Source organism: Zea mays, chromosome 4, assembly GCF_902167145.1.
Source record: "Zea mays cultivar B73 chromosome 4, Zm-B73-REFERENCE-NAM-5.0, whole genome shotgun sequence".
Classification (NCBI taxonomy): domain Eukaryota; kingdom Viridiplantae; phylum Streptophyta; class Magnoliopsida; order Poales; family Poaceae; genus Zea; species Zea mays.
This window is the reverse complement of record NC_050099.1, coordinates 142,663,779-142,686,733: the sequence shown is the minus strand read 5'-3', so window position 1 is coordinate 142,686,733 and position 22,955 is coordinate 142,663,779. Positions and strand designations below refer to the sequence as shown.

General features: G+C 49.6%; 1 protein-coding gene across 1 annotated transcript in view; it reads left to right on the top strand.

Annotated features, from left to right (window-relative positions):
* LOC103655564 (uncharacterized) overlaps positions 1–22,197 on the top strand; it is a 28,563-nt gene extending 6,366 nt beyond the window's left edge. The window contains exons 7-10 of the mRNA XM_020552629.2: positions 94–1,029; positions 1,112–1,327; positions 20,302–20,562; positions 21,362–22,197. Coding sequence (XP_020408218.1) covers positions 94–1,029; positions 1,112–1,327; positions 20,302–20,562; positions 21,362–21,721 — 1,773 coding nt within the window. The 3' untranslated portion in view covers positions 21,722–22,197. The remainder of the gene's footprint in view (positions 1–93; positions 1,030–1,111; positions 1,328–20,301; positions 20,563–21,361) is intronic.
* The last annotated feature ends 758 nt before the right edge of the window (positions 22,198–22,955 follow it).

The window sequence follows — 22,955 nt, the reverse complement described above, 5'->3', positions numbered from 1 at the left end:
TATGTTTCCCAGCTATGCTTCTTGACTTTCTGCTTGCTCAGCATCTTCTCACTTTTCATGTCATTAACTGCTTTGTTTTTTTTATTTCCAAAGGTTAGAGCTGTTAGATGGAGATTGAAAGATTTGGGAACTGAAGTTCCACATTGTGTGCTTGACTTTTTATCTAAAACAATTCAAACCCAGCTAGATGTAGCTGAAGCTATATTGAAGGATATTGATTCTGATTGTGAGCCTGAAAACAATTGCCTAGCATCAACATCACCTTCTAGTACTTGTTCTACAGATGGGCTTTCAGCTGAAGGGATGTATTCTTGGCAAGAGCAAGCTGTGCATGGAAGAAGTCATCTATCAGATGTTTTTGCACTGATAGAAATGTTATCAATGCCTGGATTATTTGTTGAAGTCGCACAGGTTATTGAGAGGGCTTTATTGCGAGGGTCCTTTGGTCTACAATTAGTAGCCATGGTGCTGGAAAGAAGACATTCTTACAGGTCAAGTTCAAAGTCTGGGTCTGTTGTGAATGATTCACAGAACAAAGAAGTTCTGTTAGATGGGCAGTTTGAACCTTTATCTGTCCAAGAAAATGATTTCACTTCAGTCCTTGCACTTGGTGAGGTATTATCTCTATCTACAGAAACGAAGGTTCAAGATTTTGTGCGGATGCTTTATGCTATCATATTTAAGATCTATGCTGAGGATCATCATAGGTATAGAATCCTTAAGGGCCTTGTTGAACGAGCAACAAATACATCAGATAACTGCCGAGCAGTTGACATCGATATGGATGTCTTGGTATTTCTTGTTAAGGAGGAGTATGGGATCGCGAGACCTGTTTTGAACATGATGTGTGAGGTTGCTGAAGTTGCTCAGGCTGACCGTGCAAATCTTTGGCACCAAATATGTGCTACTGAAGATGAAAATATTCGTCTTCGAGAGGACATGGAAATGGAGCAAACAAATTTCACCAATGAAAAGATTGCACTAAACCAACGGCTAACTGAGTTGGAGGCAACTATTGGCAGTCTAAGGGTATTTCTTTCTTGTGACTGTCAACCCTCTTTTTCATCTGTGTTTGTTAGCCTAACATTTATTGATTTTCTTATTGCTGTAGTCTGAGCTAAAAGCTGAGAGGGATCGTTTTACTCGTGAGAAGAAGGCATTATCTGATCAGATGCGAGAGATTGAGAATCAGTTGGAATGGGTGCGATCAGAGAAAGATGATCAGATTGCAAAGCTCTCCTCTGAAAAGAGGAATCTTCATGATCGGCTTAATGACGCAGAGTCACAACTCGCCTTGGTGAAAGCACGGAAACGTGAAGAATTAAAGGTAAAGTTGTAGTAATCCTAAACACTGTGTATAAAAAAATGTGTTTATGCTGATCAAAATAAACTGTTCACCTTTTGGCTACCATTGTAGTTTGTGCTGCATTATTCTTAGGTTGTCTAGCAGGCTACCCATCCGGCTCCCTATCACACTCATTATTTCAAACTGCACTCTGTAAACAGTGCAATCTACAATGCAAAACAGTGTTTTGCACGCCCGTATGCACGCTTTGCTGAGCATGGCTTTAATATGTCTGTACAACTTGACCTTGAGTCTCTATATGCATTATGCAAAGCTTATCCCTTATGATGAGGTTAAGTGTAGGATGAAAGCACACTCAATGTTTTTAGAAACTGTAGACTTACATACGTACCTTTTAGTTTGTTACTTACCTCCTGGTTTCTGAGTTACCAGAAGCAGTGTCCTGACAAGTTTCAACATTGTTTCCAAAAGGTGGTTTTGGAAGTTCACTCATATGCATAAATTGTTTCAATGGCGCTTATGTAGTCTCTAGCGTATTGGGTTGTATGTTAGACTTTTCTTCTTTAATGAAGGATATGCAACTCTTCTGCATATGACAACAACATAGACTTTTATCTCAAACAAGTTGAAACCCACAAGGAACAAGGATAGGAAAAAACACTGAAAGGGCAAAGGACATACAATAGAGTTAAGGGTAAACAAAAAAGGAGACAAAGATCATGGTTCAGGCACGTTGATTGCAACTCTCCAAGTGCACGTATCCTTAGCTAATTTATTGGAGATATTCCACTCCTTAAAATCTCTCTTAACCACCTCGTTTCAAGTCATTTTAGGATGACTCAAATACAGATCAGATCTCAGCTCTCTTAGACGGTTCGAATTCGAATACAAAATGCTCTGCGTGCACTTGGTGAGAGCACGACAACTAATCTCGGTCGCCCTCCTAAACATTCTTCCTTCACCTGGTGATCTAATCACGCCTTTTTATCTTGTTCTATACTTCTATCTAGCCTAATTAGACCTGTCTGAATTTTTGCTCTGCGTAAACCATAAAGAGGGGAACTGGAGGAAGTGGCGGGTGGTGGTTTGTAACCGGTTTGTGTCTCGTTATTACTGTACTAATTATTATGCGGGTTGGATTGGGCCAGCCAAAACCGGCGCCTCCATTCCTTCGGCAGTGGTGGTCTGGTGGATGCAAGAGGCGTGTGGTGGCAGATTTTCACGGCCGTTGATGCATGCGCATGGCGGCCCTTCAACGAACCACTTGTTTTCCTTTTTTTTACTTGCCTAGGGGATGGGTACCGGATTCCAGATTTGATTGGCAAGGTCTTGGTACTCTTCATCGCACGATGCCAATGAGGATTGGCAAAGGCGCTATGGACGGAAGAAGACACGTGGGACGCCGACGGTGAAGAGGTCGCGAAGAGGACGAGGTGATCAATAAGGCGAAGGACTCCAGTGGCCTGGCAAGTCACCATGGGGTGGATGTGGCGAGCAGTGTTTTTAAGACGTTGCCTAGGTGTCGCCTAGGCGACGCCTAGGCGTCCAGGTGCTCGTATAATTCTTTTGTGCCTTGCTCAACTAGGCGTTAAGGCAGTGGTCTAGCTCCTCACCTCGCCTTATACCGCATTAAGTGTAAACAACGGGACTCTTACTCTCATCGAGAGGATGACACTATGAGTTGAGGCGATTTTCTGTTTATTTTCTCAAACACTACACAATGCCATACCCGTCTAAGGGCTGGGATACATATTTATAGCCCAAGGGGCTGCAACATATGCTTCCTAGAGATGCGAATATGCTCTCCTACAAACTGCACTAACCACTAGGTGCAGTTGTACTCTAGTCAAAAGAAAAACTGCAGCAAGCTGCTGTCCTCCAAAAGCTAGAAAAGTGGAAAAAGAGATGCCTGCAGCATGCTGTCCTTGCAGTCAAAAGACTGACATGCTGCTGCTGCTGTCCCACGTTTTCCTTGCAGTCAAAAAGACTGAGATGCTGCTGTCCCTGTAGTCAAAAACCGACAAGGACTGCTGCTGTCTTTCCCACAGACCACGAGACTTATTCCAACAATTATCTCCCTAAGTCTTGTGTGTCGTCTTGTTGGATAGTTGGGCCATCCCGGACCTGGAACAAAGCTCAAGAAACTTGATCCTCCCAAGAGGCTTGGTGAGCAGGTTCGCAAGCTGATCCTGAGTGTTGTTGTAGCGCGCCTTGATGCTCCCTTCTGCCAAGCAGTCATGGATAAAGTGGTACCTCACCCGGATGTGCTTGCTCCGTTAATGGAACACGGGGTTCTTGGCCAACGCCAGAGCAGACTAGCTGTCCACCCTGAGTTTCCACCGCTGCAGTGTCTCTCCCGAGGAGATCACCGAGCAGTCGAGCCAGCCAGAGCGCTTGAGTCGAAGCGATGGAGGCTGCTATGTACTCAGCCTCATAGCTGGACTGGACATGGCCACCACCTGTTGCTTGATCGACTGCCAGCTGATGGGGCATTGCTGAGGAAGAAGAGAATCCCGCTTGTGCTTTTGCTGGTGTCGATGTCGCCGGCGTGGTCGCTGTCGCTGTACCCAACAAGGTGTGCCTCCCCAGGGCACATCGGGTAATAGAGACCGTGGTCGAGAGTCTCCGCAACGTAGTGGACGATCCTCTTCACAGCCTGCTCGTGCTCCGTCATCGGTCGCTGCAGGAACCGACTAACGTAGCCGACGGAGTATGCCAGATCCGATCGTGTGTGGACGAGGTAGCGAAGGCTCCCCACAAGATGCCGGTTTTGAGTAGCGTCCACCTCCTCCGTCGTGCTATCACGGCTCAGCTTCAGCCTCTCCTCCATCGGAGTGAGAGTCGGATTGCAATTAGTGAGCCCAGCCAGCTCAACAATGCGCTTGGCGTAGGCCGTCTGGCGAAGTGTGATCCCAGAGTCACTCTGGTGCACCTCAATCCCCAGGTAGGAGAGATGTCCTATGTCAGTCATCTGAAAGGTGGCCTTGATCTCTTCCTTAAATGCCGCCACCTCTGCATCCTTGGCGCCGGTGATCACCAAATCATCGACGTAGACACCCACCAGCAGGGCATTTTCACCATTGCCCCGCCGATAGATGGTCGCCTCGTGCGGGCTTGGCATGAAGCCCATCCTCTTGAGCGTGGAATCCAGCTTGGCATTCCATGCCATCGGTGCCTGTCGCAAGCCGTAGAGGGCCTTGCGTAGGCGCAACACCTTGCCCTCCTTGCCAAGGATCGCAAAACCTGGCGACTGGTGTACGTAGACCTCCTTTAAGTCACCGTTAAGAAACACCGACTTGACATCCATGTGATGAACGTGCCAGCTCTCCTGGGCTGCCAGCGCAAGGAGTCGCACAGATTCCATCCGTGCCACGGGGGCGAAAGCGTCGTCGAAATCGATCCCCTCCTACTGCAAGAAACCGTGTGCCACCAAGCGAGCCTTGTGCTGGACGATGGCACCGACTTCATCCCTCTTCAGTTTGAACACCCACTTAAGGGTGATCGCGCGATGACCAGGAGGGAGATCAACGAGCTCCCAGGTGCGGTTCGTCTCAACCGCGTCCATCTCTGACTGCATCGCGGCATGCCAAGCCGCGTGTTTCTCAGCCTCTGCGAAAGACCGAGGCTCGCCATCGTCGCATGCAAGATGTAACTCTCCCGCCAGAATGCGAGACGCTAGGCCCGGGACCAACGAGTCAATGAGAAGGCTATCCACCTTTCGATACCGCAACGGCTCGCCATCGTAGCACGCGCCGACACGCTCCTCGTCGTGGGAGAGCGAGGTCACGAGCTTCACCGGGTCATGCTCGACACGAGTTGGCATCAGAGAGGACATTTCCGGAGAGGGTACCGTCGGTGCTGGAGTATGTGGTGATGAAGAGCTCGCTGTAGCCGGAGTCGTGGCTGGATTGCGTGGTGGCAAAGAGCTCGTTGTATCCAGAGCTGGAGAGCGTGGCGCTGGAGTCGGTGGAGACTTGGGGGCTGGGGTAGGCCTACTCGGAGAAGGGTTTCCTACTCCCCCGGCTCCCTCGAAGTGGACGTACTCGATGGTGAAGTCGTCGTACGTCGGAGTTGTGCCGCCGTCCACCGCCTTGTCCCAGGCCCATCCTCGCCCTTCGTCGAACATTACGTCGCGCGCTGTGCGCACGTAGTGTTCCTGGGTCAAGGATGCGGTAGGCCTTCGAGCCCTCCGCGTAGCTAATGAACACCCCTGGGGTGCTCCTGTTATCGAGTTTGCCGATGTGGCCAAGCTCCTTGGTGAACGAGAGGCAGCCGAAGACCCGTAGGTGAGAGACCGCCGGCTTGCGCCCATGCCAAGCCTCATACGGTGTCATCCCGTTGAGTGCCTTAGTGGGCGAGCGGTTGAGGATGTAGACCGCTGTCACCACCGCCTCTCCCCAGAAGACAGTCGCCATCCCCCTCTACTTGAGGAGAGCCTGAGCCATCTCCACAACCGTCTGGTTGCGTCGCTCGACGACGCCGTTCTGCTGTGGGCTGTATGGCGCGGAGTAGAGCCGTTGAACGCCCTCATCCGCGCAGTACGACACGAACTCTGCCGCCGTGAATTCACCGCCGTTGTCGGTGCGCAGCACACGCAACTTGCGGTCGCACTCCGCCTCCGCAGCGACCTGCACACGCTTGATGGCGTTCGCAGCCTCTCCCTTGCTGCCAAGGACCATCACCCACATGTAGCGGGATAGGTCGTCGACGAGCAACAAGAAGTAGCGTCATCCTCCTGGTGTGGCTGGTGTTACCGGGCCACACAAGTCCCCATGCACGAGCTCGAGCCTCTCCTTGGCTCGGAAGCTCGACTGCTGGGGAAAGGGGGTCCGTCTCTGCTTTGTCAACACGTAGACATTGCAGAATTGCTCCACATGGTCAAGGCATGACAAACCTCATACCATCTCCTTGGCACTGAGCCGCTTCAGGGCCTCGAAGTTAAGATGCCCGAAGTGCTCGTGCCACTGCCATGCCCAGTCGTCCCGACGAGCAGCAAGGAAGCAAGGTTGTGCCACCTTCACGATGAGGATGTAAAGCCGATTTGGACTCCTGCGTACCTTGGCAAGAAGGCGATGAGAGGGGTCCTAGATCCTCATGACTCCGTGCTCGACCTTCACGCGCGAACCGTTCTCATCCAGCTGTCCCAAGTTGATGATAGAGTTCCTCAACGTAGGGATATAGTAGACTCCGGTGAGTAGCCTGTGCTCACCAGACGCGACAGTGAATACAACTGAGCCGACGCCCTTGATCTCTACGCCGGAGGCGTCCCCAAACTTGACGGAGCCTCAGACACTAGAGTCGAGCTCGGTAAAGAACTCCCGTCGGCCGGTCATGTGATGAGTGGCTCCGGTGTCGAGGCACCATCCTTCGATCATGTCGTTGCTGGAGCCGTCGTCGAGGAAAGAGCGTGCTTTCGACTCATCAAGGTGGAGTGCCGCTGCGCCTGGTGTCGCTAGAGGTAGCTCGATGCTTGCGTGTGCTAGGAGCAGAGCTTCCTCCTCTGCCCCCGCTTGTGCGATGTTGGCTTGGCCGCGTCGTGGCTGCCGACATTCCCTGGCCCAGTGGCCAAGCTTGCCACAGTTGTGACAGCCGTCATCTCGTGCCGGCTTCTTGTTGCCGACGGCGCCGCCTTGGGCGCCTCCGCGGCGCCACCCTTAGCTTGTCCTCGCGCCTCGGCCTAGGCGTCTCCGCGCGCCTTGCGTGGTTTGCCGCGTTTGCGGCCCCGTGTCGAGGAGGACTCCTTCTTGTCACCCTGGCAGGCCTCCCACTGCTCCTGAGTGAGATGTAGCTTCCCGCCGATGGTGATAGGCCAGAGAGGGTCTGTGGTTCGTCGCCGTCGACGACCTTGAGACGACCAATCGCTTCTTCGATTGTCATCGTGGAGAGGTCTAGCAGAGACTCGATTGAGCGAGCGATCTCCATATACTTCTCGGGGATGCAACTAAAGAGCTTCTCGACGGCTCTCTCCTCATCATAGGTGTCGTCACCGAACTGCACCATCTTCTGCAACATAGTGTTGAGGCGAAGAGCAAAGTCATCAACATCCTCACCTGGCTTGAAGGCCAGGTTCTCCCACTCCTTGCGAAGTGCCTGCAGTGTGGTCTTGCGGGCATCGTCGCTGCCGATGCAGGTCGCAGCGATGGCGTCCCAGGCATCCTTGGCATTCTGCTTCTGGGAAAGTGAAAACTGCATCTCGGGCGGGACTGCAGCAATGAGGGCATCTAGCCTGTCGATCCTCGTAGTAGTCGACGTCGCCGTACCGAACTGCTTCCCACATGTGGCAAACTTGGAGCCGTACCCTCATCACCGCGGCCCACTCGACATAGTTGGTCTTGGTGAGGGTAGACCACCCACCGCCGGGACCGGTGTCCCTGACAACGGCCTGGACCCCACGGTGACCATGGTACCGATCCGACGAGGGAGAGCCGCGCCGCCTGTAGAGGCCGCGATCTCCGTTGACCCGGCCGCCGCCACCAGGAGCACCGTCGGCGCGTCCGCGCCCATCTGGGCTGCCGCCGCATGCATTCTCGCTCGGAGCGCCGTCGGCGCGTCTGCGCCTATCTAGGCTGCCGCCGCGCGCCCCCCCATGGGGGGCGCGACTGCCCATTATGTCGCCTGCTCTTGCTCTGCCAACCTTGCCAGCCTGAGCTCGTCGTTCGTGCTGCTGTCGCCGGAAACAGAGTTGCCGGCGTTACTGCCGCGCATAGCCTCGAGCTCTGCTGTCGCCGTACGGGCAGCATCCGTCGCCTCCGCTGCTTCTACTTCTACTCTCGCTGCTGCCAGTTCCGGAGCCGCTAGTCGTGCTGCCCTCGCCGCTGTCGCTGCAGCCGCCGCCGCTGCTCTCTCGCGTTCTTGTGCCGCCACGACCTTGGCCTCCTGCTGGCGTCGCGCACTCGAAGTGATCGAGCGTAGAGACATGGTGCTAGCGAGGGGTCGCTGCGTGTGGAAGAGGCTCTCGGATGGAAGGCTGCTCATCCGAATAGGAGAGGAAGGAACAGTTGGAGCTCTTGCTTCCGACTGAGTATAGGGAGAGGCGCATGAAGGAGATGAGCAAGAGATGTTTAGGCTGCAAGATAACCTCGCTCTGGTACAAATTTTAAGCAACGAGACTCTTACTCTCATCGAGAGGATGACACTATGAGTTAGGGCGATTTTCTGTTTATTTTCTTAAACACTACACAATGCCATACCCGTCTAAGGGTTGGGATACATATTTATAGCCCAAGGGGCTGCAACATATGCTTCCTAGAGATGCGAATATGCTGTTCTACAAATTGCACTAACCACTAGGTGCTGTTGTACTCTAGTCAAAAGAAAACTGCAGCAAGCTGCTGTCCTCCAAAAGCTAGAAAAGTGGAAAAGGAGATGCCTGCAGTACGCTGTCCTTGCAGTCAAACGACTAACATGTGCTGTTGTCCCACGTTGTCCTTGCAGTCAAAAAGACTGAGATGCTGCTGTCCCTGTAGTAAAAAACCGACAAGGACTGCTGCTGTCCTTCCCACAGACCACGAGACTTATTCAACATTAAGAACATTGGTGGCGAGGGTCGCGATGAAGAAGGGGTGGTGGTGATACACTATCGGCTCGGCACGTCGCTGATAGACATGCACATGTTGGGCGTAACGGCGAGGAGCCAGCACAGGCGAGGGCACCAAGGGAGGCCCCAGGGATGGGGACGATGTCAAAAGAGGGACCACAGAAGGCCCTAGGGGCCCAACAATGGTTGACAGGGTGGCACACGGGTCGACGAGTGGCAGCGAGGCAGATTGGAGGCAGTCCCGGGGCCATGATCCGTGAGGGGCACCAGGGCCACCAGCTGAAGCGGTGTAGGGGAACATGCAGGTCGAAAAACAAATGGTGGTTGTCCATAGGGCACCACAGAGTTAGGATCACGAAGAAAATCTGACTCGGGAAGGGAGGCGACGGTGGGCTGGGAGGTAGTCGAGAAGTCTCAGCGAAGATGGCGTGGCAACATACAAGAGATGGTGAGTGGTGAGGCCATGATCCGTGAGGGGCACCAGGAGCTGAAGCGGTGTAGGGGAACATGCAGGTCGAAAAACAAATGGTGGTTGTCCATAGGGCACCACAGAGTTAGGATCACGAAGAAAATCTGACTCGGGAAGGGAGGCGACGGTGGGCTGGGAGGTAGTCGAGAAGTCTCGGCGAAGATGGCGTGGCAACATACAAGAGATGGTGAGTGGTGAGGTCAAGGCACCGGTACCCTTTGTGATCAAGGGAGTACTTGAGGAAGACATATCGAGCAGAACGAGGAGCAAGCTTATGGGGGAGCAGTGGCAGAAAGGTTTGGCGAAGCACACAACCAAAACGCGAAGGTCATGGAGGGAGTGGTGCCAAAAGAGCAAATTGGACTATGGAGGTGCACGTCGCCGTAGTAGGAAGACGATTAAGGAGGTAGGTGGTGGTGTGGAGGCTCTCAGCCAAGTAGCTAGCAAGAACGATATGAAATAGCAGGGAACACATGATGTTGTTAGTGGTGCAAATCATGTGATTAGCCTTGCCATTTTGATGGGAAGTGTAGCGACAGGACATCCGAAGCTATAGTCCATGGGAGGAAAAGGACCGAGAGGAGTTATGAAACTCACGACCATTGTCACACTGGACGACATTGATGGTGCAATCAAATTGAGTGGAAACCCAAGTAAAGTGGAGAAGAGTCACAAAATTGTCAGACTTCGAATGCAAGGAAAAGTCCACGAATAATGAGACTAGCCATTAAGAATCACCAAATACTATTTATAACCTAAAACACTGGTAACAAGAGAGGTCCACAAATCATAGTGTATGAGATCAAAATTGTGCATAGCTTGAGAGTGAGGAGCTAGAGAAAGGAAGTCGAACATGATGACCTAACTGACAGGCGTGGCATAGATGTTCAAGGATGCCACTAGTACAAGAAATGACTAAACTACTACACAACTTGGACAAAACACAAAGGCTGGGACGACCGAGTCGATGATGCAAAGTACTGGATGTAGTGGAAGTTGTCATAGTGTGCGACTGCGACGAGGATGAAGGCGACGATGAACCCCCCGAAGTATGGGTCGAAGAGGCGGTCATGAGGTCTGGCCCCTAGGGGTGGTGCTGTAGAGAGTAGTAGCGGCGTTAGAGCTAGGAGGCGACCACCCCTTAGTGAACTCAAGAATGAGGCCGTTGCAGACTTTGTGGAAGGACGAGAATGGGGCTGAGCGAGTGACCCAAGTACGAAGGTGATTGTAGTGCTTGTTGAGGCCGCAACAAGAAAAGTGCGAGTGACCCAAGTACAAAGAGGCATTTCTCTCCAGTTCGAAGCACACCTTTCTGCCTTCTCCTTCAGCCCAAGCTCCATCATCAGCCTCTACAAGGAAAGTGCTTGCTTCTCAGCATGAGGTGCTTAGCCGGCCGGCTTCCCGTCCGAGACAGGAAGAAGGCGACTGGCAGGTAGTGGTGAGAAGGTGGAAGTTCCGTCGTTCTCCACTTCCTCGTCGAGGTTCCCAAGGGCCTTCGGGGCAAGTGCTATAATTGTTTCTCCTCCCACCTCGCTGCTTCCTGCCGTTGCCCTCCTAGGTGCTTCACTTGCCTTAGGCTTGGGCACCATGCTTCCCATTGCCCCATTTCCCTTGCTGCTTCTCACGTGAATCGGGTGCCGGTTTGGCACCGTTTGGAGCGGCCGGAGGATCGCCCTTCCGTGTGGAGGCGTCTGTTTGGGCAGTAGGATCCTGCGTCGGCGAGTGGCCAAGCTCGCCAGTCGGTGCTGCAGCGTTTATCAAGGCAGCAGCCTGATGTTCGAGGTCAGGCTACCGTGCGCAAATAGTCGGTCTAGGTGATGATTTCTTCTCCCTTATCGAAGACAAAGATGAACTCCAATGGCTTGATGGATTCACGGAGATCGCTCCGAAACAAGAGGAAGCGAAGAAGATCAAAGAGTGTCAAGGGAGGTGCTAGCATGTCTCGGCATGATTCCCCTTGCCCATCTGATGGTGCAGAAGCTGTTCTTCCTCGAGCGGCGCAGCTGGATGATCTTGGTGTTAGTCGTCCGCCCCTGGTTGATCGCTCGTGCTGGTTTTCTCTGATGAGCTGGCACGGGAAGAAATCAAGTTACGACGGGTCTTGTTCGTCACCATTGCTGGGACGAGGCCTGAGGTTCTTGGATTGGAAGTTCTAGAAGAGGTGTCTCACAACTTTGATGTTAATATGGATGATATGCCAATTCATCATGCGATGCCTGAGGATTTTCTGCTATTTTTCCTGATGATGATACAACAACTCGAGTGCTTAATGGTGGAAGAGTGCTTAATGGTGCAAAAGGGATTTCTCTTCTTTTGTTGTAAGGGCTCGATGTTTCGATCCAGAGAGATTCCAACGGAATATGATTCTCCATATCATGGAGTCAGGGCCACAATCAAATGAAACAAGGCTTTTGTCATACAATATTAGAGTTCAAGCTTTCCCGATGGTTGCCAACGAAGCTCCATTGCGCCCTTCATCTGATCCTTCGATAGGGAGGGGGGTGATCGGCCTGATGCGTCGGATGACGATGATGTCTCAGACCGCCATGACCCTTCGCCTCGACGTTCGAGTTCCGCCCAACTCCGCCTGGGTCAACCAGTGCCGCCGGGGCGCGGGAGCATCGCGCATGCGCCTGGGGAATCGTTGGAGATTGTGGCTGACGCCTTGGGCTCTTCCAATGTGCATCTACTACCCCACCAGATTGAGGTCTAGAAAGGAGATGAACAGTCTGCCTGCTGAAGTTTTGAAAGAAGGGAATATCAGTTCTTCTGGGCCGGCTTCACCCCAGTCCTTGGCGACTGGGCGGGAATCGCCCCAGCCCTCTGCCTTATTGCTGGACCATCTTCCTGGGCCGCTGAAGATGGCCTGCTCTCATGCTTTCTCGCCCCAGCCTGCTGGGTCGCCTGAGATGCATGACTTGGGGCCAGTCTCGCCCTAGTTGCCGCATGAGCCCCCCTCCCTCCTGTCTCGCCTCTGCCTGCTGCTGAGTCGCCTGAGACAGTGAGAAGACTGGAGAGCCCCCCTCGTCATGAAGATACACTCCTCCATAACCAAAGTTTATTCAAGAAGAAAGGGAAATCCCCTTCAGGATCAAGATGTGGCTGCTAACTTGTCAGGAGGGAGACACAATGACTTGGGCAACGACTTGTGCAAGAACCTTAGTGAGGACCTTGCCATTGATTCTCAAACTCATAGCAATCAGGACCAAGCTTCAGGCTGCTGCATTGATAGTGGCATTGATGCTTTTATCTGCAAGATCAACAGGTGGACGGAAGTGCTTCTCCCGGCTCCCAAACCTTCCCTGAAGACTGCATCATCTCAGGTGGTTAATGCTCCTAGACGCAACAGAAGAGTTGCTGGCATTGGTGTTGTCAGGGCCTAAGGAGGCCCACAGAGGGGCTGCGACAGCAGCAACCATGGACCCTCCAAGGGGATTAGATAAGCATAGTTAAAGATAAGATTAGAAGATTAGTTGAGATTATTTAGGAGATTAGTTGAGATTATCTAGGAAGGTTATCAGTTAGTAGTTTGTTGAGAGTTTTAAGGAGATAAGGATTTCTAGTTAGATAGGGACGGCCAGCCGACCTATTTATGTAATCAATGGATGAGAAATAAAGCAGGCAAGAATTAGAAGTGAGAAACCCTCCTCTTGCTTGGCCGTGGGCAGAGGCTCCCGGCCAACGTTCCTGCCCATCGATACCCCTCTCTAATCCCTCACCGATCTAGCTACCATAACATCTGGTATCGGCTAGCTTGGGTTTCGATCTGATCCCATGGCTTCTGCTGCCAATTCCGCGGCGTCATCCTGGCAACCGGCGTCCCCATCTCCATGGACTGCGCCGCATGTCACCTTCGTCACGCCGTCCTGGCAACCGACGTCCCCATCTCCATGGGTTGTGACGCATGCCACCTTCGTCACGCCATCCTAGCAACCAGCGTCCCCATTTCCATGGGCAGCATTGCCTGCCAATTTTGTCACCACATCCTGGACGTCGGCGTGCCCATCTCTAGGGACAACGCCAAATTTCGTCACATCATCTTCGTTGACGGTGTCTCCGTCCCCATGGGCGACGCCACTAGGGGCAGCCACGGCTCAACAATCACCAACTCTATCGATGGGAGACTTGTGGACCAACATAAGGGCTGATCTCGCAAAGATGCAAGCCACGCTCCAGAAGGTTGAGCAAGGGCTGCTGCAAATCAAGGCAGCGGTGCAATATGAGTAGCACCAGCTGGCGTTGTCCGCACGGCTCCGGACTTCGGCGGCCGTGGGCATACAAGGTGCTGCTCGTGGCTTCCTTGCACGACAGAGAGTGCGGGAGATGCGCCGGCAGATACTCGAGGCAGCCTTGGTGACGGTTGACCTCAGCACACAGGGGCGCGACCTCGCCCTGTCAGACGACCATTAGCAGCGGCACCGGGCCGCTATCTCCAAGTACGAACATGGTACGTGTCCCGCGGGCGATGAACTTCAACTCCACGGCAACGACGGTCGGGAAGGCAAGGGCGCACTAGTTAGCACCACCACATTCCGCTACCAGCCGCCACGAGGGCGTCTCCGCTGGTTATTGTTGTGACCTACTTCAGGTGCCCGTCCATGTGCTCCCCTTTCGTCCAGATGGCGTCCATGGGATCCAGGTGCTGCACACGTACAAGTCCAATGCGCGGAGGGTGTCCGCCTTATCTTATGGGCCAAAAAAACCAGATTCGGAATAATAAGATAAGCCGAGATGTAAAAGGCTTGTCTTCTAGGTGTATGGTTTTGGGTCAAGTAGACTTGGTCATTGAGCACCCGTCATTGCTGCAGCTCGAGGACGAGCTGCTTGTCCAGGAGGGGTGTAGTGTCAGGGCCTAAGGAGGCCCACGGAGGGGCTGTGGCCGCAGCAACCATGGACGCTTCAAGGGGATTAGATAAGGATAGTTAGAGATAAGATTAGAAGATTAGTTGAGATTATTTAGGAGATTAGTTGAGATTATCTAGGAAGGTTATCAGTTAGTAGTTTGTAGAGAGTTTTTAGGAGAGTTTTAAGGAGAAAAGGATCTCTAGTTAGATAGGAACGGCCAGCCGGCGTATTTATGTAATCAATAGATGAGAAATAAAGAATGCAAGAATTAGAAGTGAGAAGCCCTTCTCTTGCTCGGCCGTGGGCAGAGGCTCCCGGCCGACGTTTCTACCCATCGATACCCGTCTCTAATCCCTCACCGATCTAGCGACCATAACATGTGTGGAGTTTGAAATGTATGGCCACAGAAGCAGGACTTCTAGAAAAGCTATGAGGGCCTTGCATATTATCACAGAAAGTGAAGATGTTAATAAGGAGGCCTGCAGAAATATGTTGTGCTTTTTTTAATCATCCTCTAAACCAGATCCAGGTGGAGGCTGTCTCAGCCTTGTTTGGCTGGTCATTACCAGCAGATCTGTAGGGACATTCTCCTCGAGTGGTTGCTTTGTTGTTTGTTTTTCTTATGGACCCCTCAAAGATTCTTGTTTGGAATGTTAGAGGGCTCAACTCTTCTGTTAGGAAGGATGCTGTCAGAGAGATGGTGGACACCTTTCAGGTGGATGTTGTATGCTGTTAGGAGACAAAGATGCAACATATTACTAGAGACATTTTATCCATGTTGGGAGTTGAGTTCTCTGACTTTGCTTTCCTCCCTTCTGCTGGTGCCAGTGGGGGAATCCTGGTTGCTTGGAAAAGAACTGTGGGTCATACTGGTGCTCAGAGAGTGGATAACCATTCAATTTCTGTTCAGTTTTGCAAAGATGATGGTGTCCCATGTTGGTTAACTTGTGTGTATGGGCCTCAGACTGATGCTGAGAAAGTGCTTTTCCTTCAAGACATAAGGGCTGCTTGTGTTGGACCATGGGTCATTGTCAGAGGCCTTACAGATTTGAACACATTCCTGAATCTGTTCATGATCTGTCTGATCTAGATCTCCCTTTCACATAAGAGGAAGTTTGGGACCCAGTCAGGAATTTGCCTGCTGACAAGGCCCCCGGGCCTGATGGATTCACTAGAAAATGTTACAAAGTATGCTGGAATATTATCAAAGGAGATGTGTTAAATGTAATGATGGCTGCTGGGAACAGGAACTTCACAAATCCGGACAGGCTTAACTTACATTACCATGATTCCTAAAGTGGAGGGGGCTGATCAGATCAAGGATTTGAGACCAATTAGTCTGGTTCATAGCTTTGCCAAGTTAATCACTAAAGTTATTGCCAACAGGTTAGCAAAAAATTGAATGATATGGTCTCTCCTAACTAGAGTGCTTTCATTAAAGGCAGGTTTATTCAAGACAACTACATGCTTGTCCAACAAACTGCAAGACTGCTGCATTCTCAGAACAAGTTCCGGTTGCTTTTCAAATTAGACATAACAAAAGCTTTTGATTCTATTTCTTGGCCTTTCTTGATTGAAGTAATGCAACATATGGGTTTTGGGCAGAATTGGAGAGATATTATATGTGGGCTTCTTGGCTCCTCTTCTACCTAAGTTCTTTTAAATGGCAGTCCTGGCAGGAAAATTCTGCACAGAAGAGGTCTCAGGTAGGGAGACCCTCTGTCCCCAATGCTCTTCATTCTTGCTATGGATGTTCTGAGTTGTCTATTTTCAAAGGCTGAAGAGTTTGGTCTGTTACAGCAGCTATGCTCTAGAAGGAAGCTACACAGATTATCTATATATGCTGATGATGTAGCCTTATTTTTGCACCCCACCCAAGCTGATATCTACACTCAGTATCCTACCTAAACCTTTTTGGGGATGCCTCTGGACTTCATAATAATGCACAAAAATCCAATATCTATCCCATCAAATGTTCTGAGGAAGCTATTCTGGCAGTCCAAAACATATTAACTTGTGAGCTTGCTTCTTTTCCTTGCAAGTATTTGGGCCTTCCTCTATCCTTGCACAAACTTTCCAAGCAACAATTCTGGCCTTTTGTTGATAAAATTGCTGATAGGCTTCCCAGCTGGAAGGCTGATCTTCTAAACAGGACAGGAAGAAGAATTCTAGTCCAACATGTGCTAACTGGGATGTCTGTTTACACTGCTATGGCTATTGACTTTCCCAAATAGGCCATTGATGAAACTGATAAGATAAGGAAGGGTCTCTTATGGAGAGGGAGAAAGGAAGCAAAGGGAGTGCACTGCCTGGTTGCTTGGAGAAAAGTGTGCAGCCCACAGAATTTAGGGGGCCTAGGAATCTCTAGCTTCTCTGAGCTGTGTTGGGCTATCAGAATGAGATGGTTATGGCTGAAAAGGACTGATCCCACCAGACCTTGGAGTGATCTTCCTATTCAAGTTCCAAGTAAGGCCAGGTTCTTCTTTTCTGCTGTTCTGGTCACTGAGGTGAGGAATGGTTCTAATACTCTTTTTTGGACTGATAAGTGGATTAATGGAAAGAGAGTTTCTGATATTGCCCCAAGGCTGTTCAGTTTAGTTCCAAAGCGAATTGCTGCTAAAAGAACTGTTTAGGATGCTCTGCCTAATAGAGGGTGGATTGCTGATATTAGAGGGGCCTTGACTGTGGGTGTACTAACTGACTATCTTCATCTTTGGAATTCTCTTTCTGGTATTGTGCTGCAACCTAACACTGAGGACAACATATTTTTTCTGCTGCTTCTGATGGTAACTATTCTGCATGCTCAGCTTACAATGGCCTCTTTGCTGGTTCAATTCCTTTTGATCATCATAAAAGAATCTGGAAGTTATGGGCTCCACCCAGATGCAAATTCTTTTTATGGTTGGTGGCACATGATAAATGTTGGACTGCTGACAGAGTGGAGAGAATAGGCTTGAATCACCCTCCTAGATGCCCTCTGTGATCAAGAGCCAGAGACCATTAACCACTTGTTGGTTTCATGTGTCTTCTCTAGAGTGTGCTGGTATAACATCCTTCGGAAGTTTGGTATTCACTGCTTATCTCCTATTCAAAGTGACACAATTTATATGCTGCGTGTCCGGTTGGACTAGGAAAGATATGGACTCCTTGCTTATTATGGGGGCTTGGATGATTTGGAAACTCAGAAATAGAGTGGTGTTTGATGGTGTGACTCTAAGTCTCTTCCCGTTGTTGGAATCTGTTAATGAGGAAACAGAGAAATGGCATGTGGCTGGAGCAAGGGGCCTTTCTTTTTTAGTTGGCTCTAGTGTCGCTATTGGAGGGGTGTAGTTTTTTAGCATTCTTATGGATCGTTTTATGTATGCGTGTGTCTAGCCTCCATAAGGAGCGCTTTATATCGGGGTTTCTCTTGGGGCCCCATCCATCTTTTCTCTTAATATAATGGGGCGCAGTTCTCCTGCGTTTTTCGAGAAAAAAGGCTGCAAAGAAGGTTGAGGATGAGCGTGCAATCAGAGACGGGCTCCTTGAGGTCACAGAGGGAGGTCGCCATGTCCTTCATCTGGCGGCAATAGTTGGTGACGGAGAGGTTCCCTTGACGAAGGTCCGAAAGGCTGCATTGAGGTGGAGAGCGCGAGCCTCATGGTTGTCGAGGAATTGCTCATTGATGGCAACTAGGCCTAACGGTCAGTGCCGCCATGCTTGCGAACAACATCTTGGAGCTCAACAGTGACGATCCCAAGGATCCATGAGAGGACCACACTATCCATGTGCCACCAGAAGGGGATAGCGAGGGCTGCGATGTCGGCGAGGACGTGGTCGTCTAAGGCATAGTGTTGGAGCGTGAGGAGGACGAGGTCATGCTAGCGGGTGTAGGTGGAGGAAGTCGGGTCAAGGATGACGAGAACCAGAGAGCGGATGTTTTGGACACCTGTCGCCTGTGCATGGAGGTTGGCGATGACGACGATCTTGTACTATGAAGAGGGGCTACCACGGGGCACAGGGAGGGGCTTGATGCAGGGAGAGCCGAGCATGTGACGGTCAGTGTCGGCCATCTGACGGGTGAGGGCATCCGCCGCGGTGCGTTCGTGCTCCTAAGCGAGGAAGCAACATGTTCGCGTCCTGAACGACGACAACAACCGCCTTAACAGTGGTGAGGGCTGCGGGTAAGGTGGAGTGAGCGACGACAACATCAAAGGGCAGGAGCGTAGACGAAAGAGGCACGTGGCCGAGGTCGGCTAGGCCTGGGCCCTGGCTTGTGGCGCCTAGGCCAGAGAGGGCCGCAGCAGGGGTGGCTAGGACTGGGGCGCTAGTGGTTGGGCCGGCCACGGCGCCAGACGTGGGAGGATAGGCGGGGCAGAGGTGGCGTAGAGGGGCAAGGGTGCTGGGAGCGGGGCCCTGGCGGCCAGCCCAGCCACCGTGACATCGGAGGAGGCCGGCCTCGACACTGAGGAAGGCACGGGCGCGACCGCTGTGGCCCAGCGTTGGGAGAGGAGGGGATGAGGGAAAAGGAGGTGGCGTGTCGGCCATAGGAGACGGGCAGGTGACAACGGCCTAGCGACAACGAAGACGGCTAGGTGTTGGTGGCGGCTAGGGAAGGAAGGGAGAGAAAGAACCAAGCTAGGGACCACATTGGAAACCCTAACCCCAACAATGTGGGTTGTGTATTGCATATATTAGAAAAGGAATTATATGGGCTGCGCCAAGGCCCATAACACTTGAGTACAAATTTTTTTCCTCGAAAAACGCAGGAGAACTGCGCCTCATTTTATTAAGTAAGAAGAAGAAAAAGGGGTCGGAAAGGTCCCGAATACAGGACCTCCTTATGGAGGCCAGAAACAAGCATAAAGGAAACAATCCATACACAACTAAAAGATACAACTTATCTCTGACATTGGTACTGGGAGCAGCTAAAAAGGAAAGACCCTTAGCTCCTGCAACCATCCATTTCTCCCTTTTTCTCAGCAGTGGCCTCTAAGATTGTAGTGATATTGGGGGGAGACCCGTCAAACACCACTCTGTTTCTGAACTTCCAGATCATCCAGGCTCCCAGAATCAAAAGTGAATTTACCCCCTTCTTGATCATATCTGACACAATATCAGCAATACGTTTCCACCACCGCAGGAAGTTTGTGTCATCTTGGAGAGGGGCAAGAATGTGGAGCCCAAATTTCCGAAGAGTGATGTACCAATATAATCTGGAAAAGCTACAAGAAACCCAAAAATGGTTGATGGTTTCAGGCTCTTGGTCACAAAGAGGGCATCTAGGAGGATGATTCAGTAATCAAACACTTGAGTACAGTAATCAAACACAAGAATCTAACGGTACACAGAGTACCAAACATGCTAATAGCGAAGGCATTTTATAGTAGTTCTACCTTTCATATTTGACTATTTGAGGTCTTCGAGGTTCTTGGTTCATGCTATAAGACTTGAGAGGATCATTCACAATATGAATCATATCTATCTATGATGTATCATCTTTCATATTATGAATCATATCTATCTATGTTATTTCATGTGCAACACTGAGGCATCATTTGTTGGATCCATTGTCATTTTACTCCTTAATGTATATCCTAAACATGTGCCATGGAATCTGCCTATATTTGATGTTTCCTTCATACTTCCCTTGTGAATCCATGGCTAAAGAATGCATTGGTGTCTTAACACAGTGCCGTAGAAGCCATTTTACTGATTTATCCTAGAGGTTTCTTGTAGGTTTATGTTGCTAGAAGCTACTCATAACAAACTGTAGAAATTATATGATTTATTATTTACGTGAAGTATTTTTTACTTCTTTTCCTACTACTCCTTCCAGTCCAGTTTATAAGGCATAGTCAGACATGATATGGTCTCCCAAATGACAATTTGACTTCATTCATTCTATATTGTATATTTTATGATTATAAAATTATGATCAGGATGGCATATATGATTATAAATCTAACCCTATCAAGTTATTTTTACAATTTAAAAATTGTTGCCAAATTATTGGTCAAAGATTATGAAGTTTGAATCTTGATATGTGTGTGCGCCTTATAAACTGGACAGGAGGGAGTAGATATCAGTTATCATGACCACCATGATACCAATCATATTTGCTATACATTTTAAACAACTAAACTTAGGTGCTATGTGCTGCAGAAAGTGACAAAGGAGAAAAATACATTAGCAGAACAGCTGAAGAATGCTGAAGCTTCAAGGAAAAGGTTTGATGATGAATTAAAACGTTATGCAGCTGAAACACAGACTCGTGAAGAAATTCGAAAATCACTTGAGAATGAAGTGAGAAGGCTGACACAGACAGTGGGGCAAACAGAGGGAGAAAAAAGGGAAAAAGAAGAGCAAATTACTCGTTGTGAAGCATACATTGATGGGATGGAATCCAAACTGCAAGTTTGCCAGGTTTCCACCTTGCTATTTTTTTTATGTTTCCACAATTACTGTATGTTCCACACTTAGCACCTCTATTGTCTACTTTTTCAAATGGCTTGTTAAAAATGTGACAGTTGTTTTCATAGGATTTTTTTGTCGCAAAGATGTTTTAGTCAATGTTATCATACATATTTGGGAACTTGTCCATAATATGGGAAAAAGTATTGCCTGTAGAGTGCATATTTGGTATCCAGGCGGGCTGGTGCCCTCGTTAGCTAAAATACCATGTTGCAATGTTTCAAAAATGATCGCTGCCACAACAATACAGTCTGAAATTACTCGTATATGTAAAAAAAAGACAAATTTCAAGCAGTCTCTCCGCATTTGATGCGGAGGAAAGGCTTGCCTCGGATTGTCTCTTCCCTGTACCCCATTCATGTAGGAGCCTCTGAGAGACGCCTTTATTTTGCATATTGATTTTTATATAGGCAATCCAAATAGCATGCCTAGTTTTTGAAAATGAACCCGGCTTTATTTTTAATTGATTTAATTGAATGTGAAGCAAAACTCTATGGACCTTACTGATTAGTGATTACAACATTGCGAACATGCAAATTTTTAAGGCGGATTAGGATCTTTTTTTTTTGTCTGTCATTACCATCTGAGGCGCAGTTGTTCTTCAGCTTCAGCTAGTATGTGAACAACTTTGAATGACCCAGGGTACTCGTTATCATGACCAATTTTGCAATTTCACATTGTCTTCCTGCTACTGCTCTTATTACTAGTGTAGAACCTTGCATGGCAACTAACCTAGTATCATGATTTTCAGCAATACATCCGGACACTTGAAACGTCCCTCCAAGAAGAGGTGGCCCGGCATGCTCCACTATACGGTGTCGGCGTCGAATCATTGTCGTTTAATGAGCTGGAGGCACTCGCAAACATCCACGAGCAGAGTTTAAGGCAGATCAAAGCTATCCAGCAAAGGAAAGGTAGCAGCCATCTCTTGGGTGGCACCGCCCTTTCTCACATCCCTGCCCTATTCTCCCCGCCGCCTCCTTCAGCGGCAGTTGGCTCTCCGGCCTCACGGATCCCCGCATCCCCAATGGCACCAAACGGTGCAGGGATGCACGGGAACGGGCACCACATGAACAGCACGACTGGCGGCCGCTGGTTCAACCCGAGCTGAGTGATAAGGTGCAAAGATTTTGTGATTCAACGGGCCACATTTGCATAGGCGTATTTTGCAGCCGCTGAGCAAGCCCAACGTCAACCCCATTTTGTTCCTGGCCTTCCGTCAGGCTTTCTTCTTGTACTTAGGCTCTCCTCACCATAAGATCTAAGTGGATGTGCAGAACACTTCTGGCAATATAGGCATAGTGGAGTTCGGAATATAGATGGCGGGGGTAGGTCTTCTGGTGAGGTCGGCCTTACTTGGTAGTGCCGTCGTCGTCTTGATATCGCATGGGCGTGGAGAGCTTGGTATGAAATAATGCATGTAATAATCAAGTGAACCGATGGAAATACCAGGTACAAGTGGAGGGCTATGGGAATGGTTGTGCTTGTTCACTTTCTAAAGGCATTCAGGTTCATTTGTTTTAGAGGAGTGTTGCGGATGGTAAAGACGACCGAGTTCGAAGCTTTTATTTTCTTTAGAGTTGCATACATAGTAGTCCTTGCACATGTCAGGGGTGTCACTTCGGTATAAACTTCGAAAGCAGAACGTGTTTGCATCGCATGCCTCTAAGCTCGAAAAAAGTTCAGTGGTCTAAAAATATGTTTTTGAAGTTTTGTGGATCCAAACGGCACCACTAACTTCAGGTGCTAACGTAACTCTTTTATTAATCTCCTGTGCCAACTTTGGTTCATCGTTATCCGTACAAATATTTTCTCGGACGGACGATGGTCTTCGCCTATATCGTTCAGAAGCGTCAAGTATCTCAAGTCCTCACGGGAAGGGCTACGGGTCGAAATTTCACGTATATATCTAGTGCCGTTTGATTTACATATTGGTAACGTAATAGGTAACTAATAACGTTAAATCATGTTTGTTTAAGTTCAACCATAATCGATATCACACTATAAATAGATACCTCCTTATTTAAATTTGTTATCGCCGGTATTCCAGTGTGAATCGTTACTATTACCATTTACGTTACATTTTGTGAACCAAACCGTACCCTAGTCTTTACGGAAGGGAGAGGGTTTTGGAGTGTTCATGGGGGAGGCCTATGGGTTGGAAGCTTTGGGCCCGTTTGGTTTCACGGATTCGTTGACGGTAACAGTTTCTAGCTGGATTGATTATCTAATTTATATAAAATTTAATCAGCTAGAACGATTCCTGGTGTATCAAACGTACCATTTCTGGACAAACGAACAAAGCCTAAGGGCTTGTTCGGTTTTCACAGATTCATCGTCCGGAA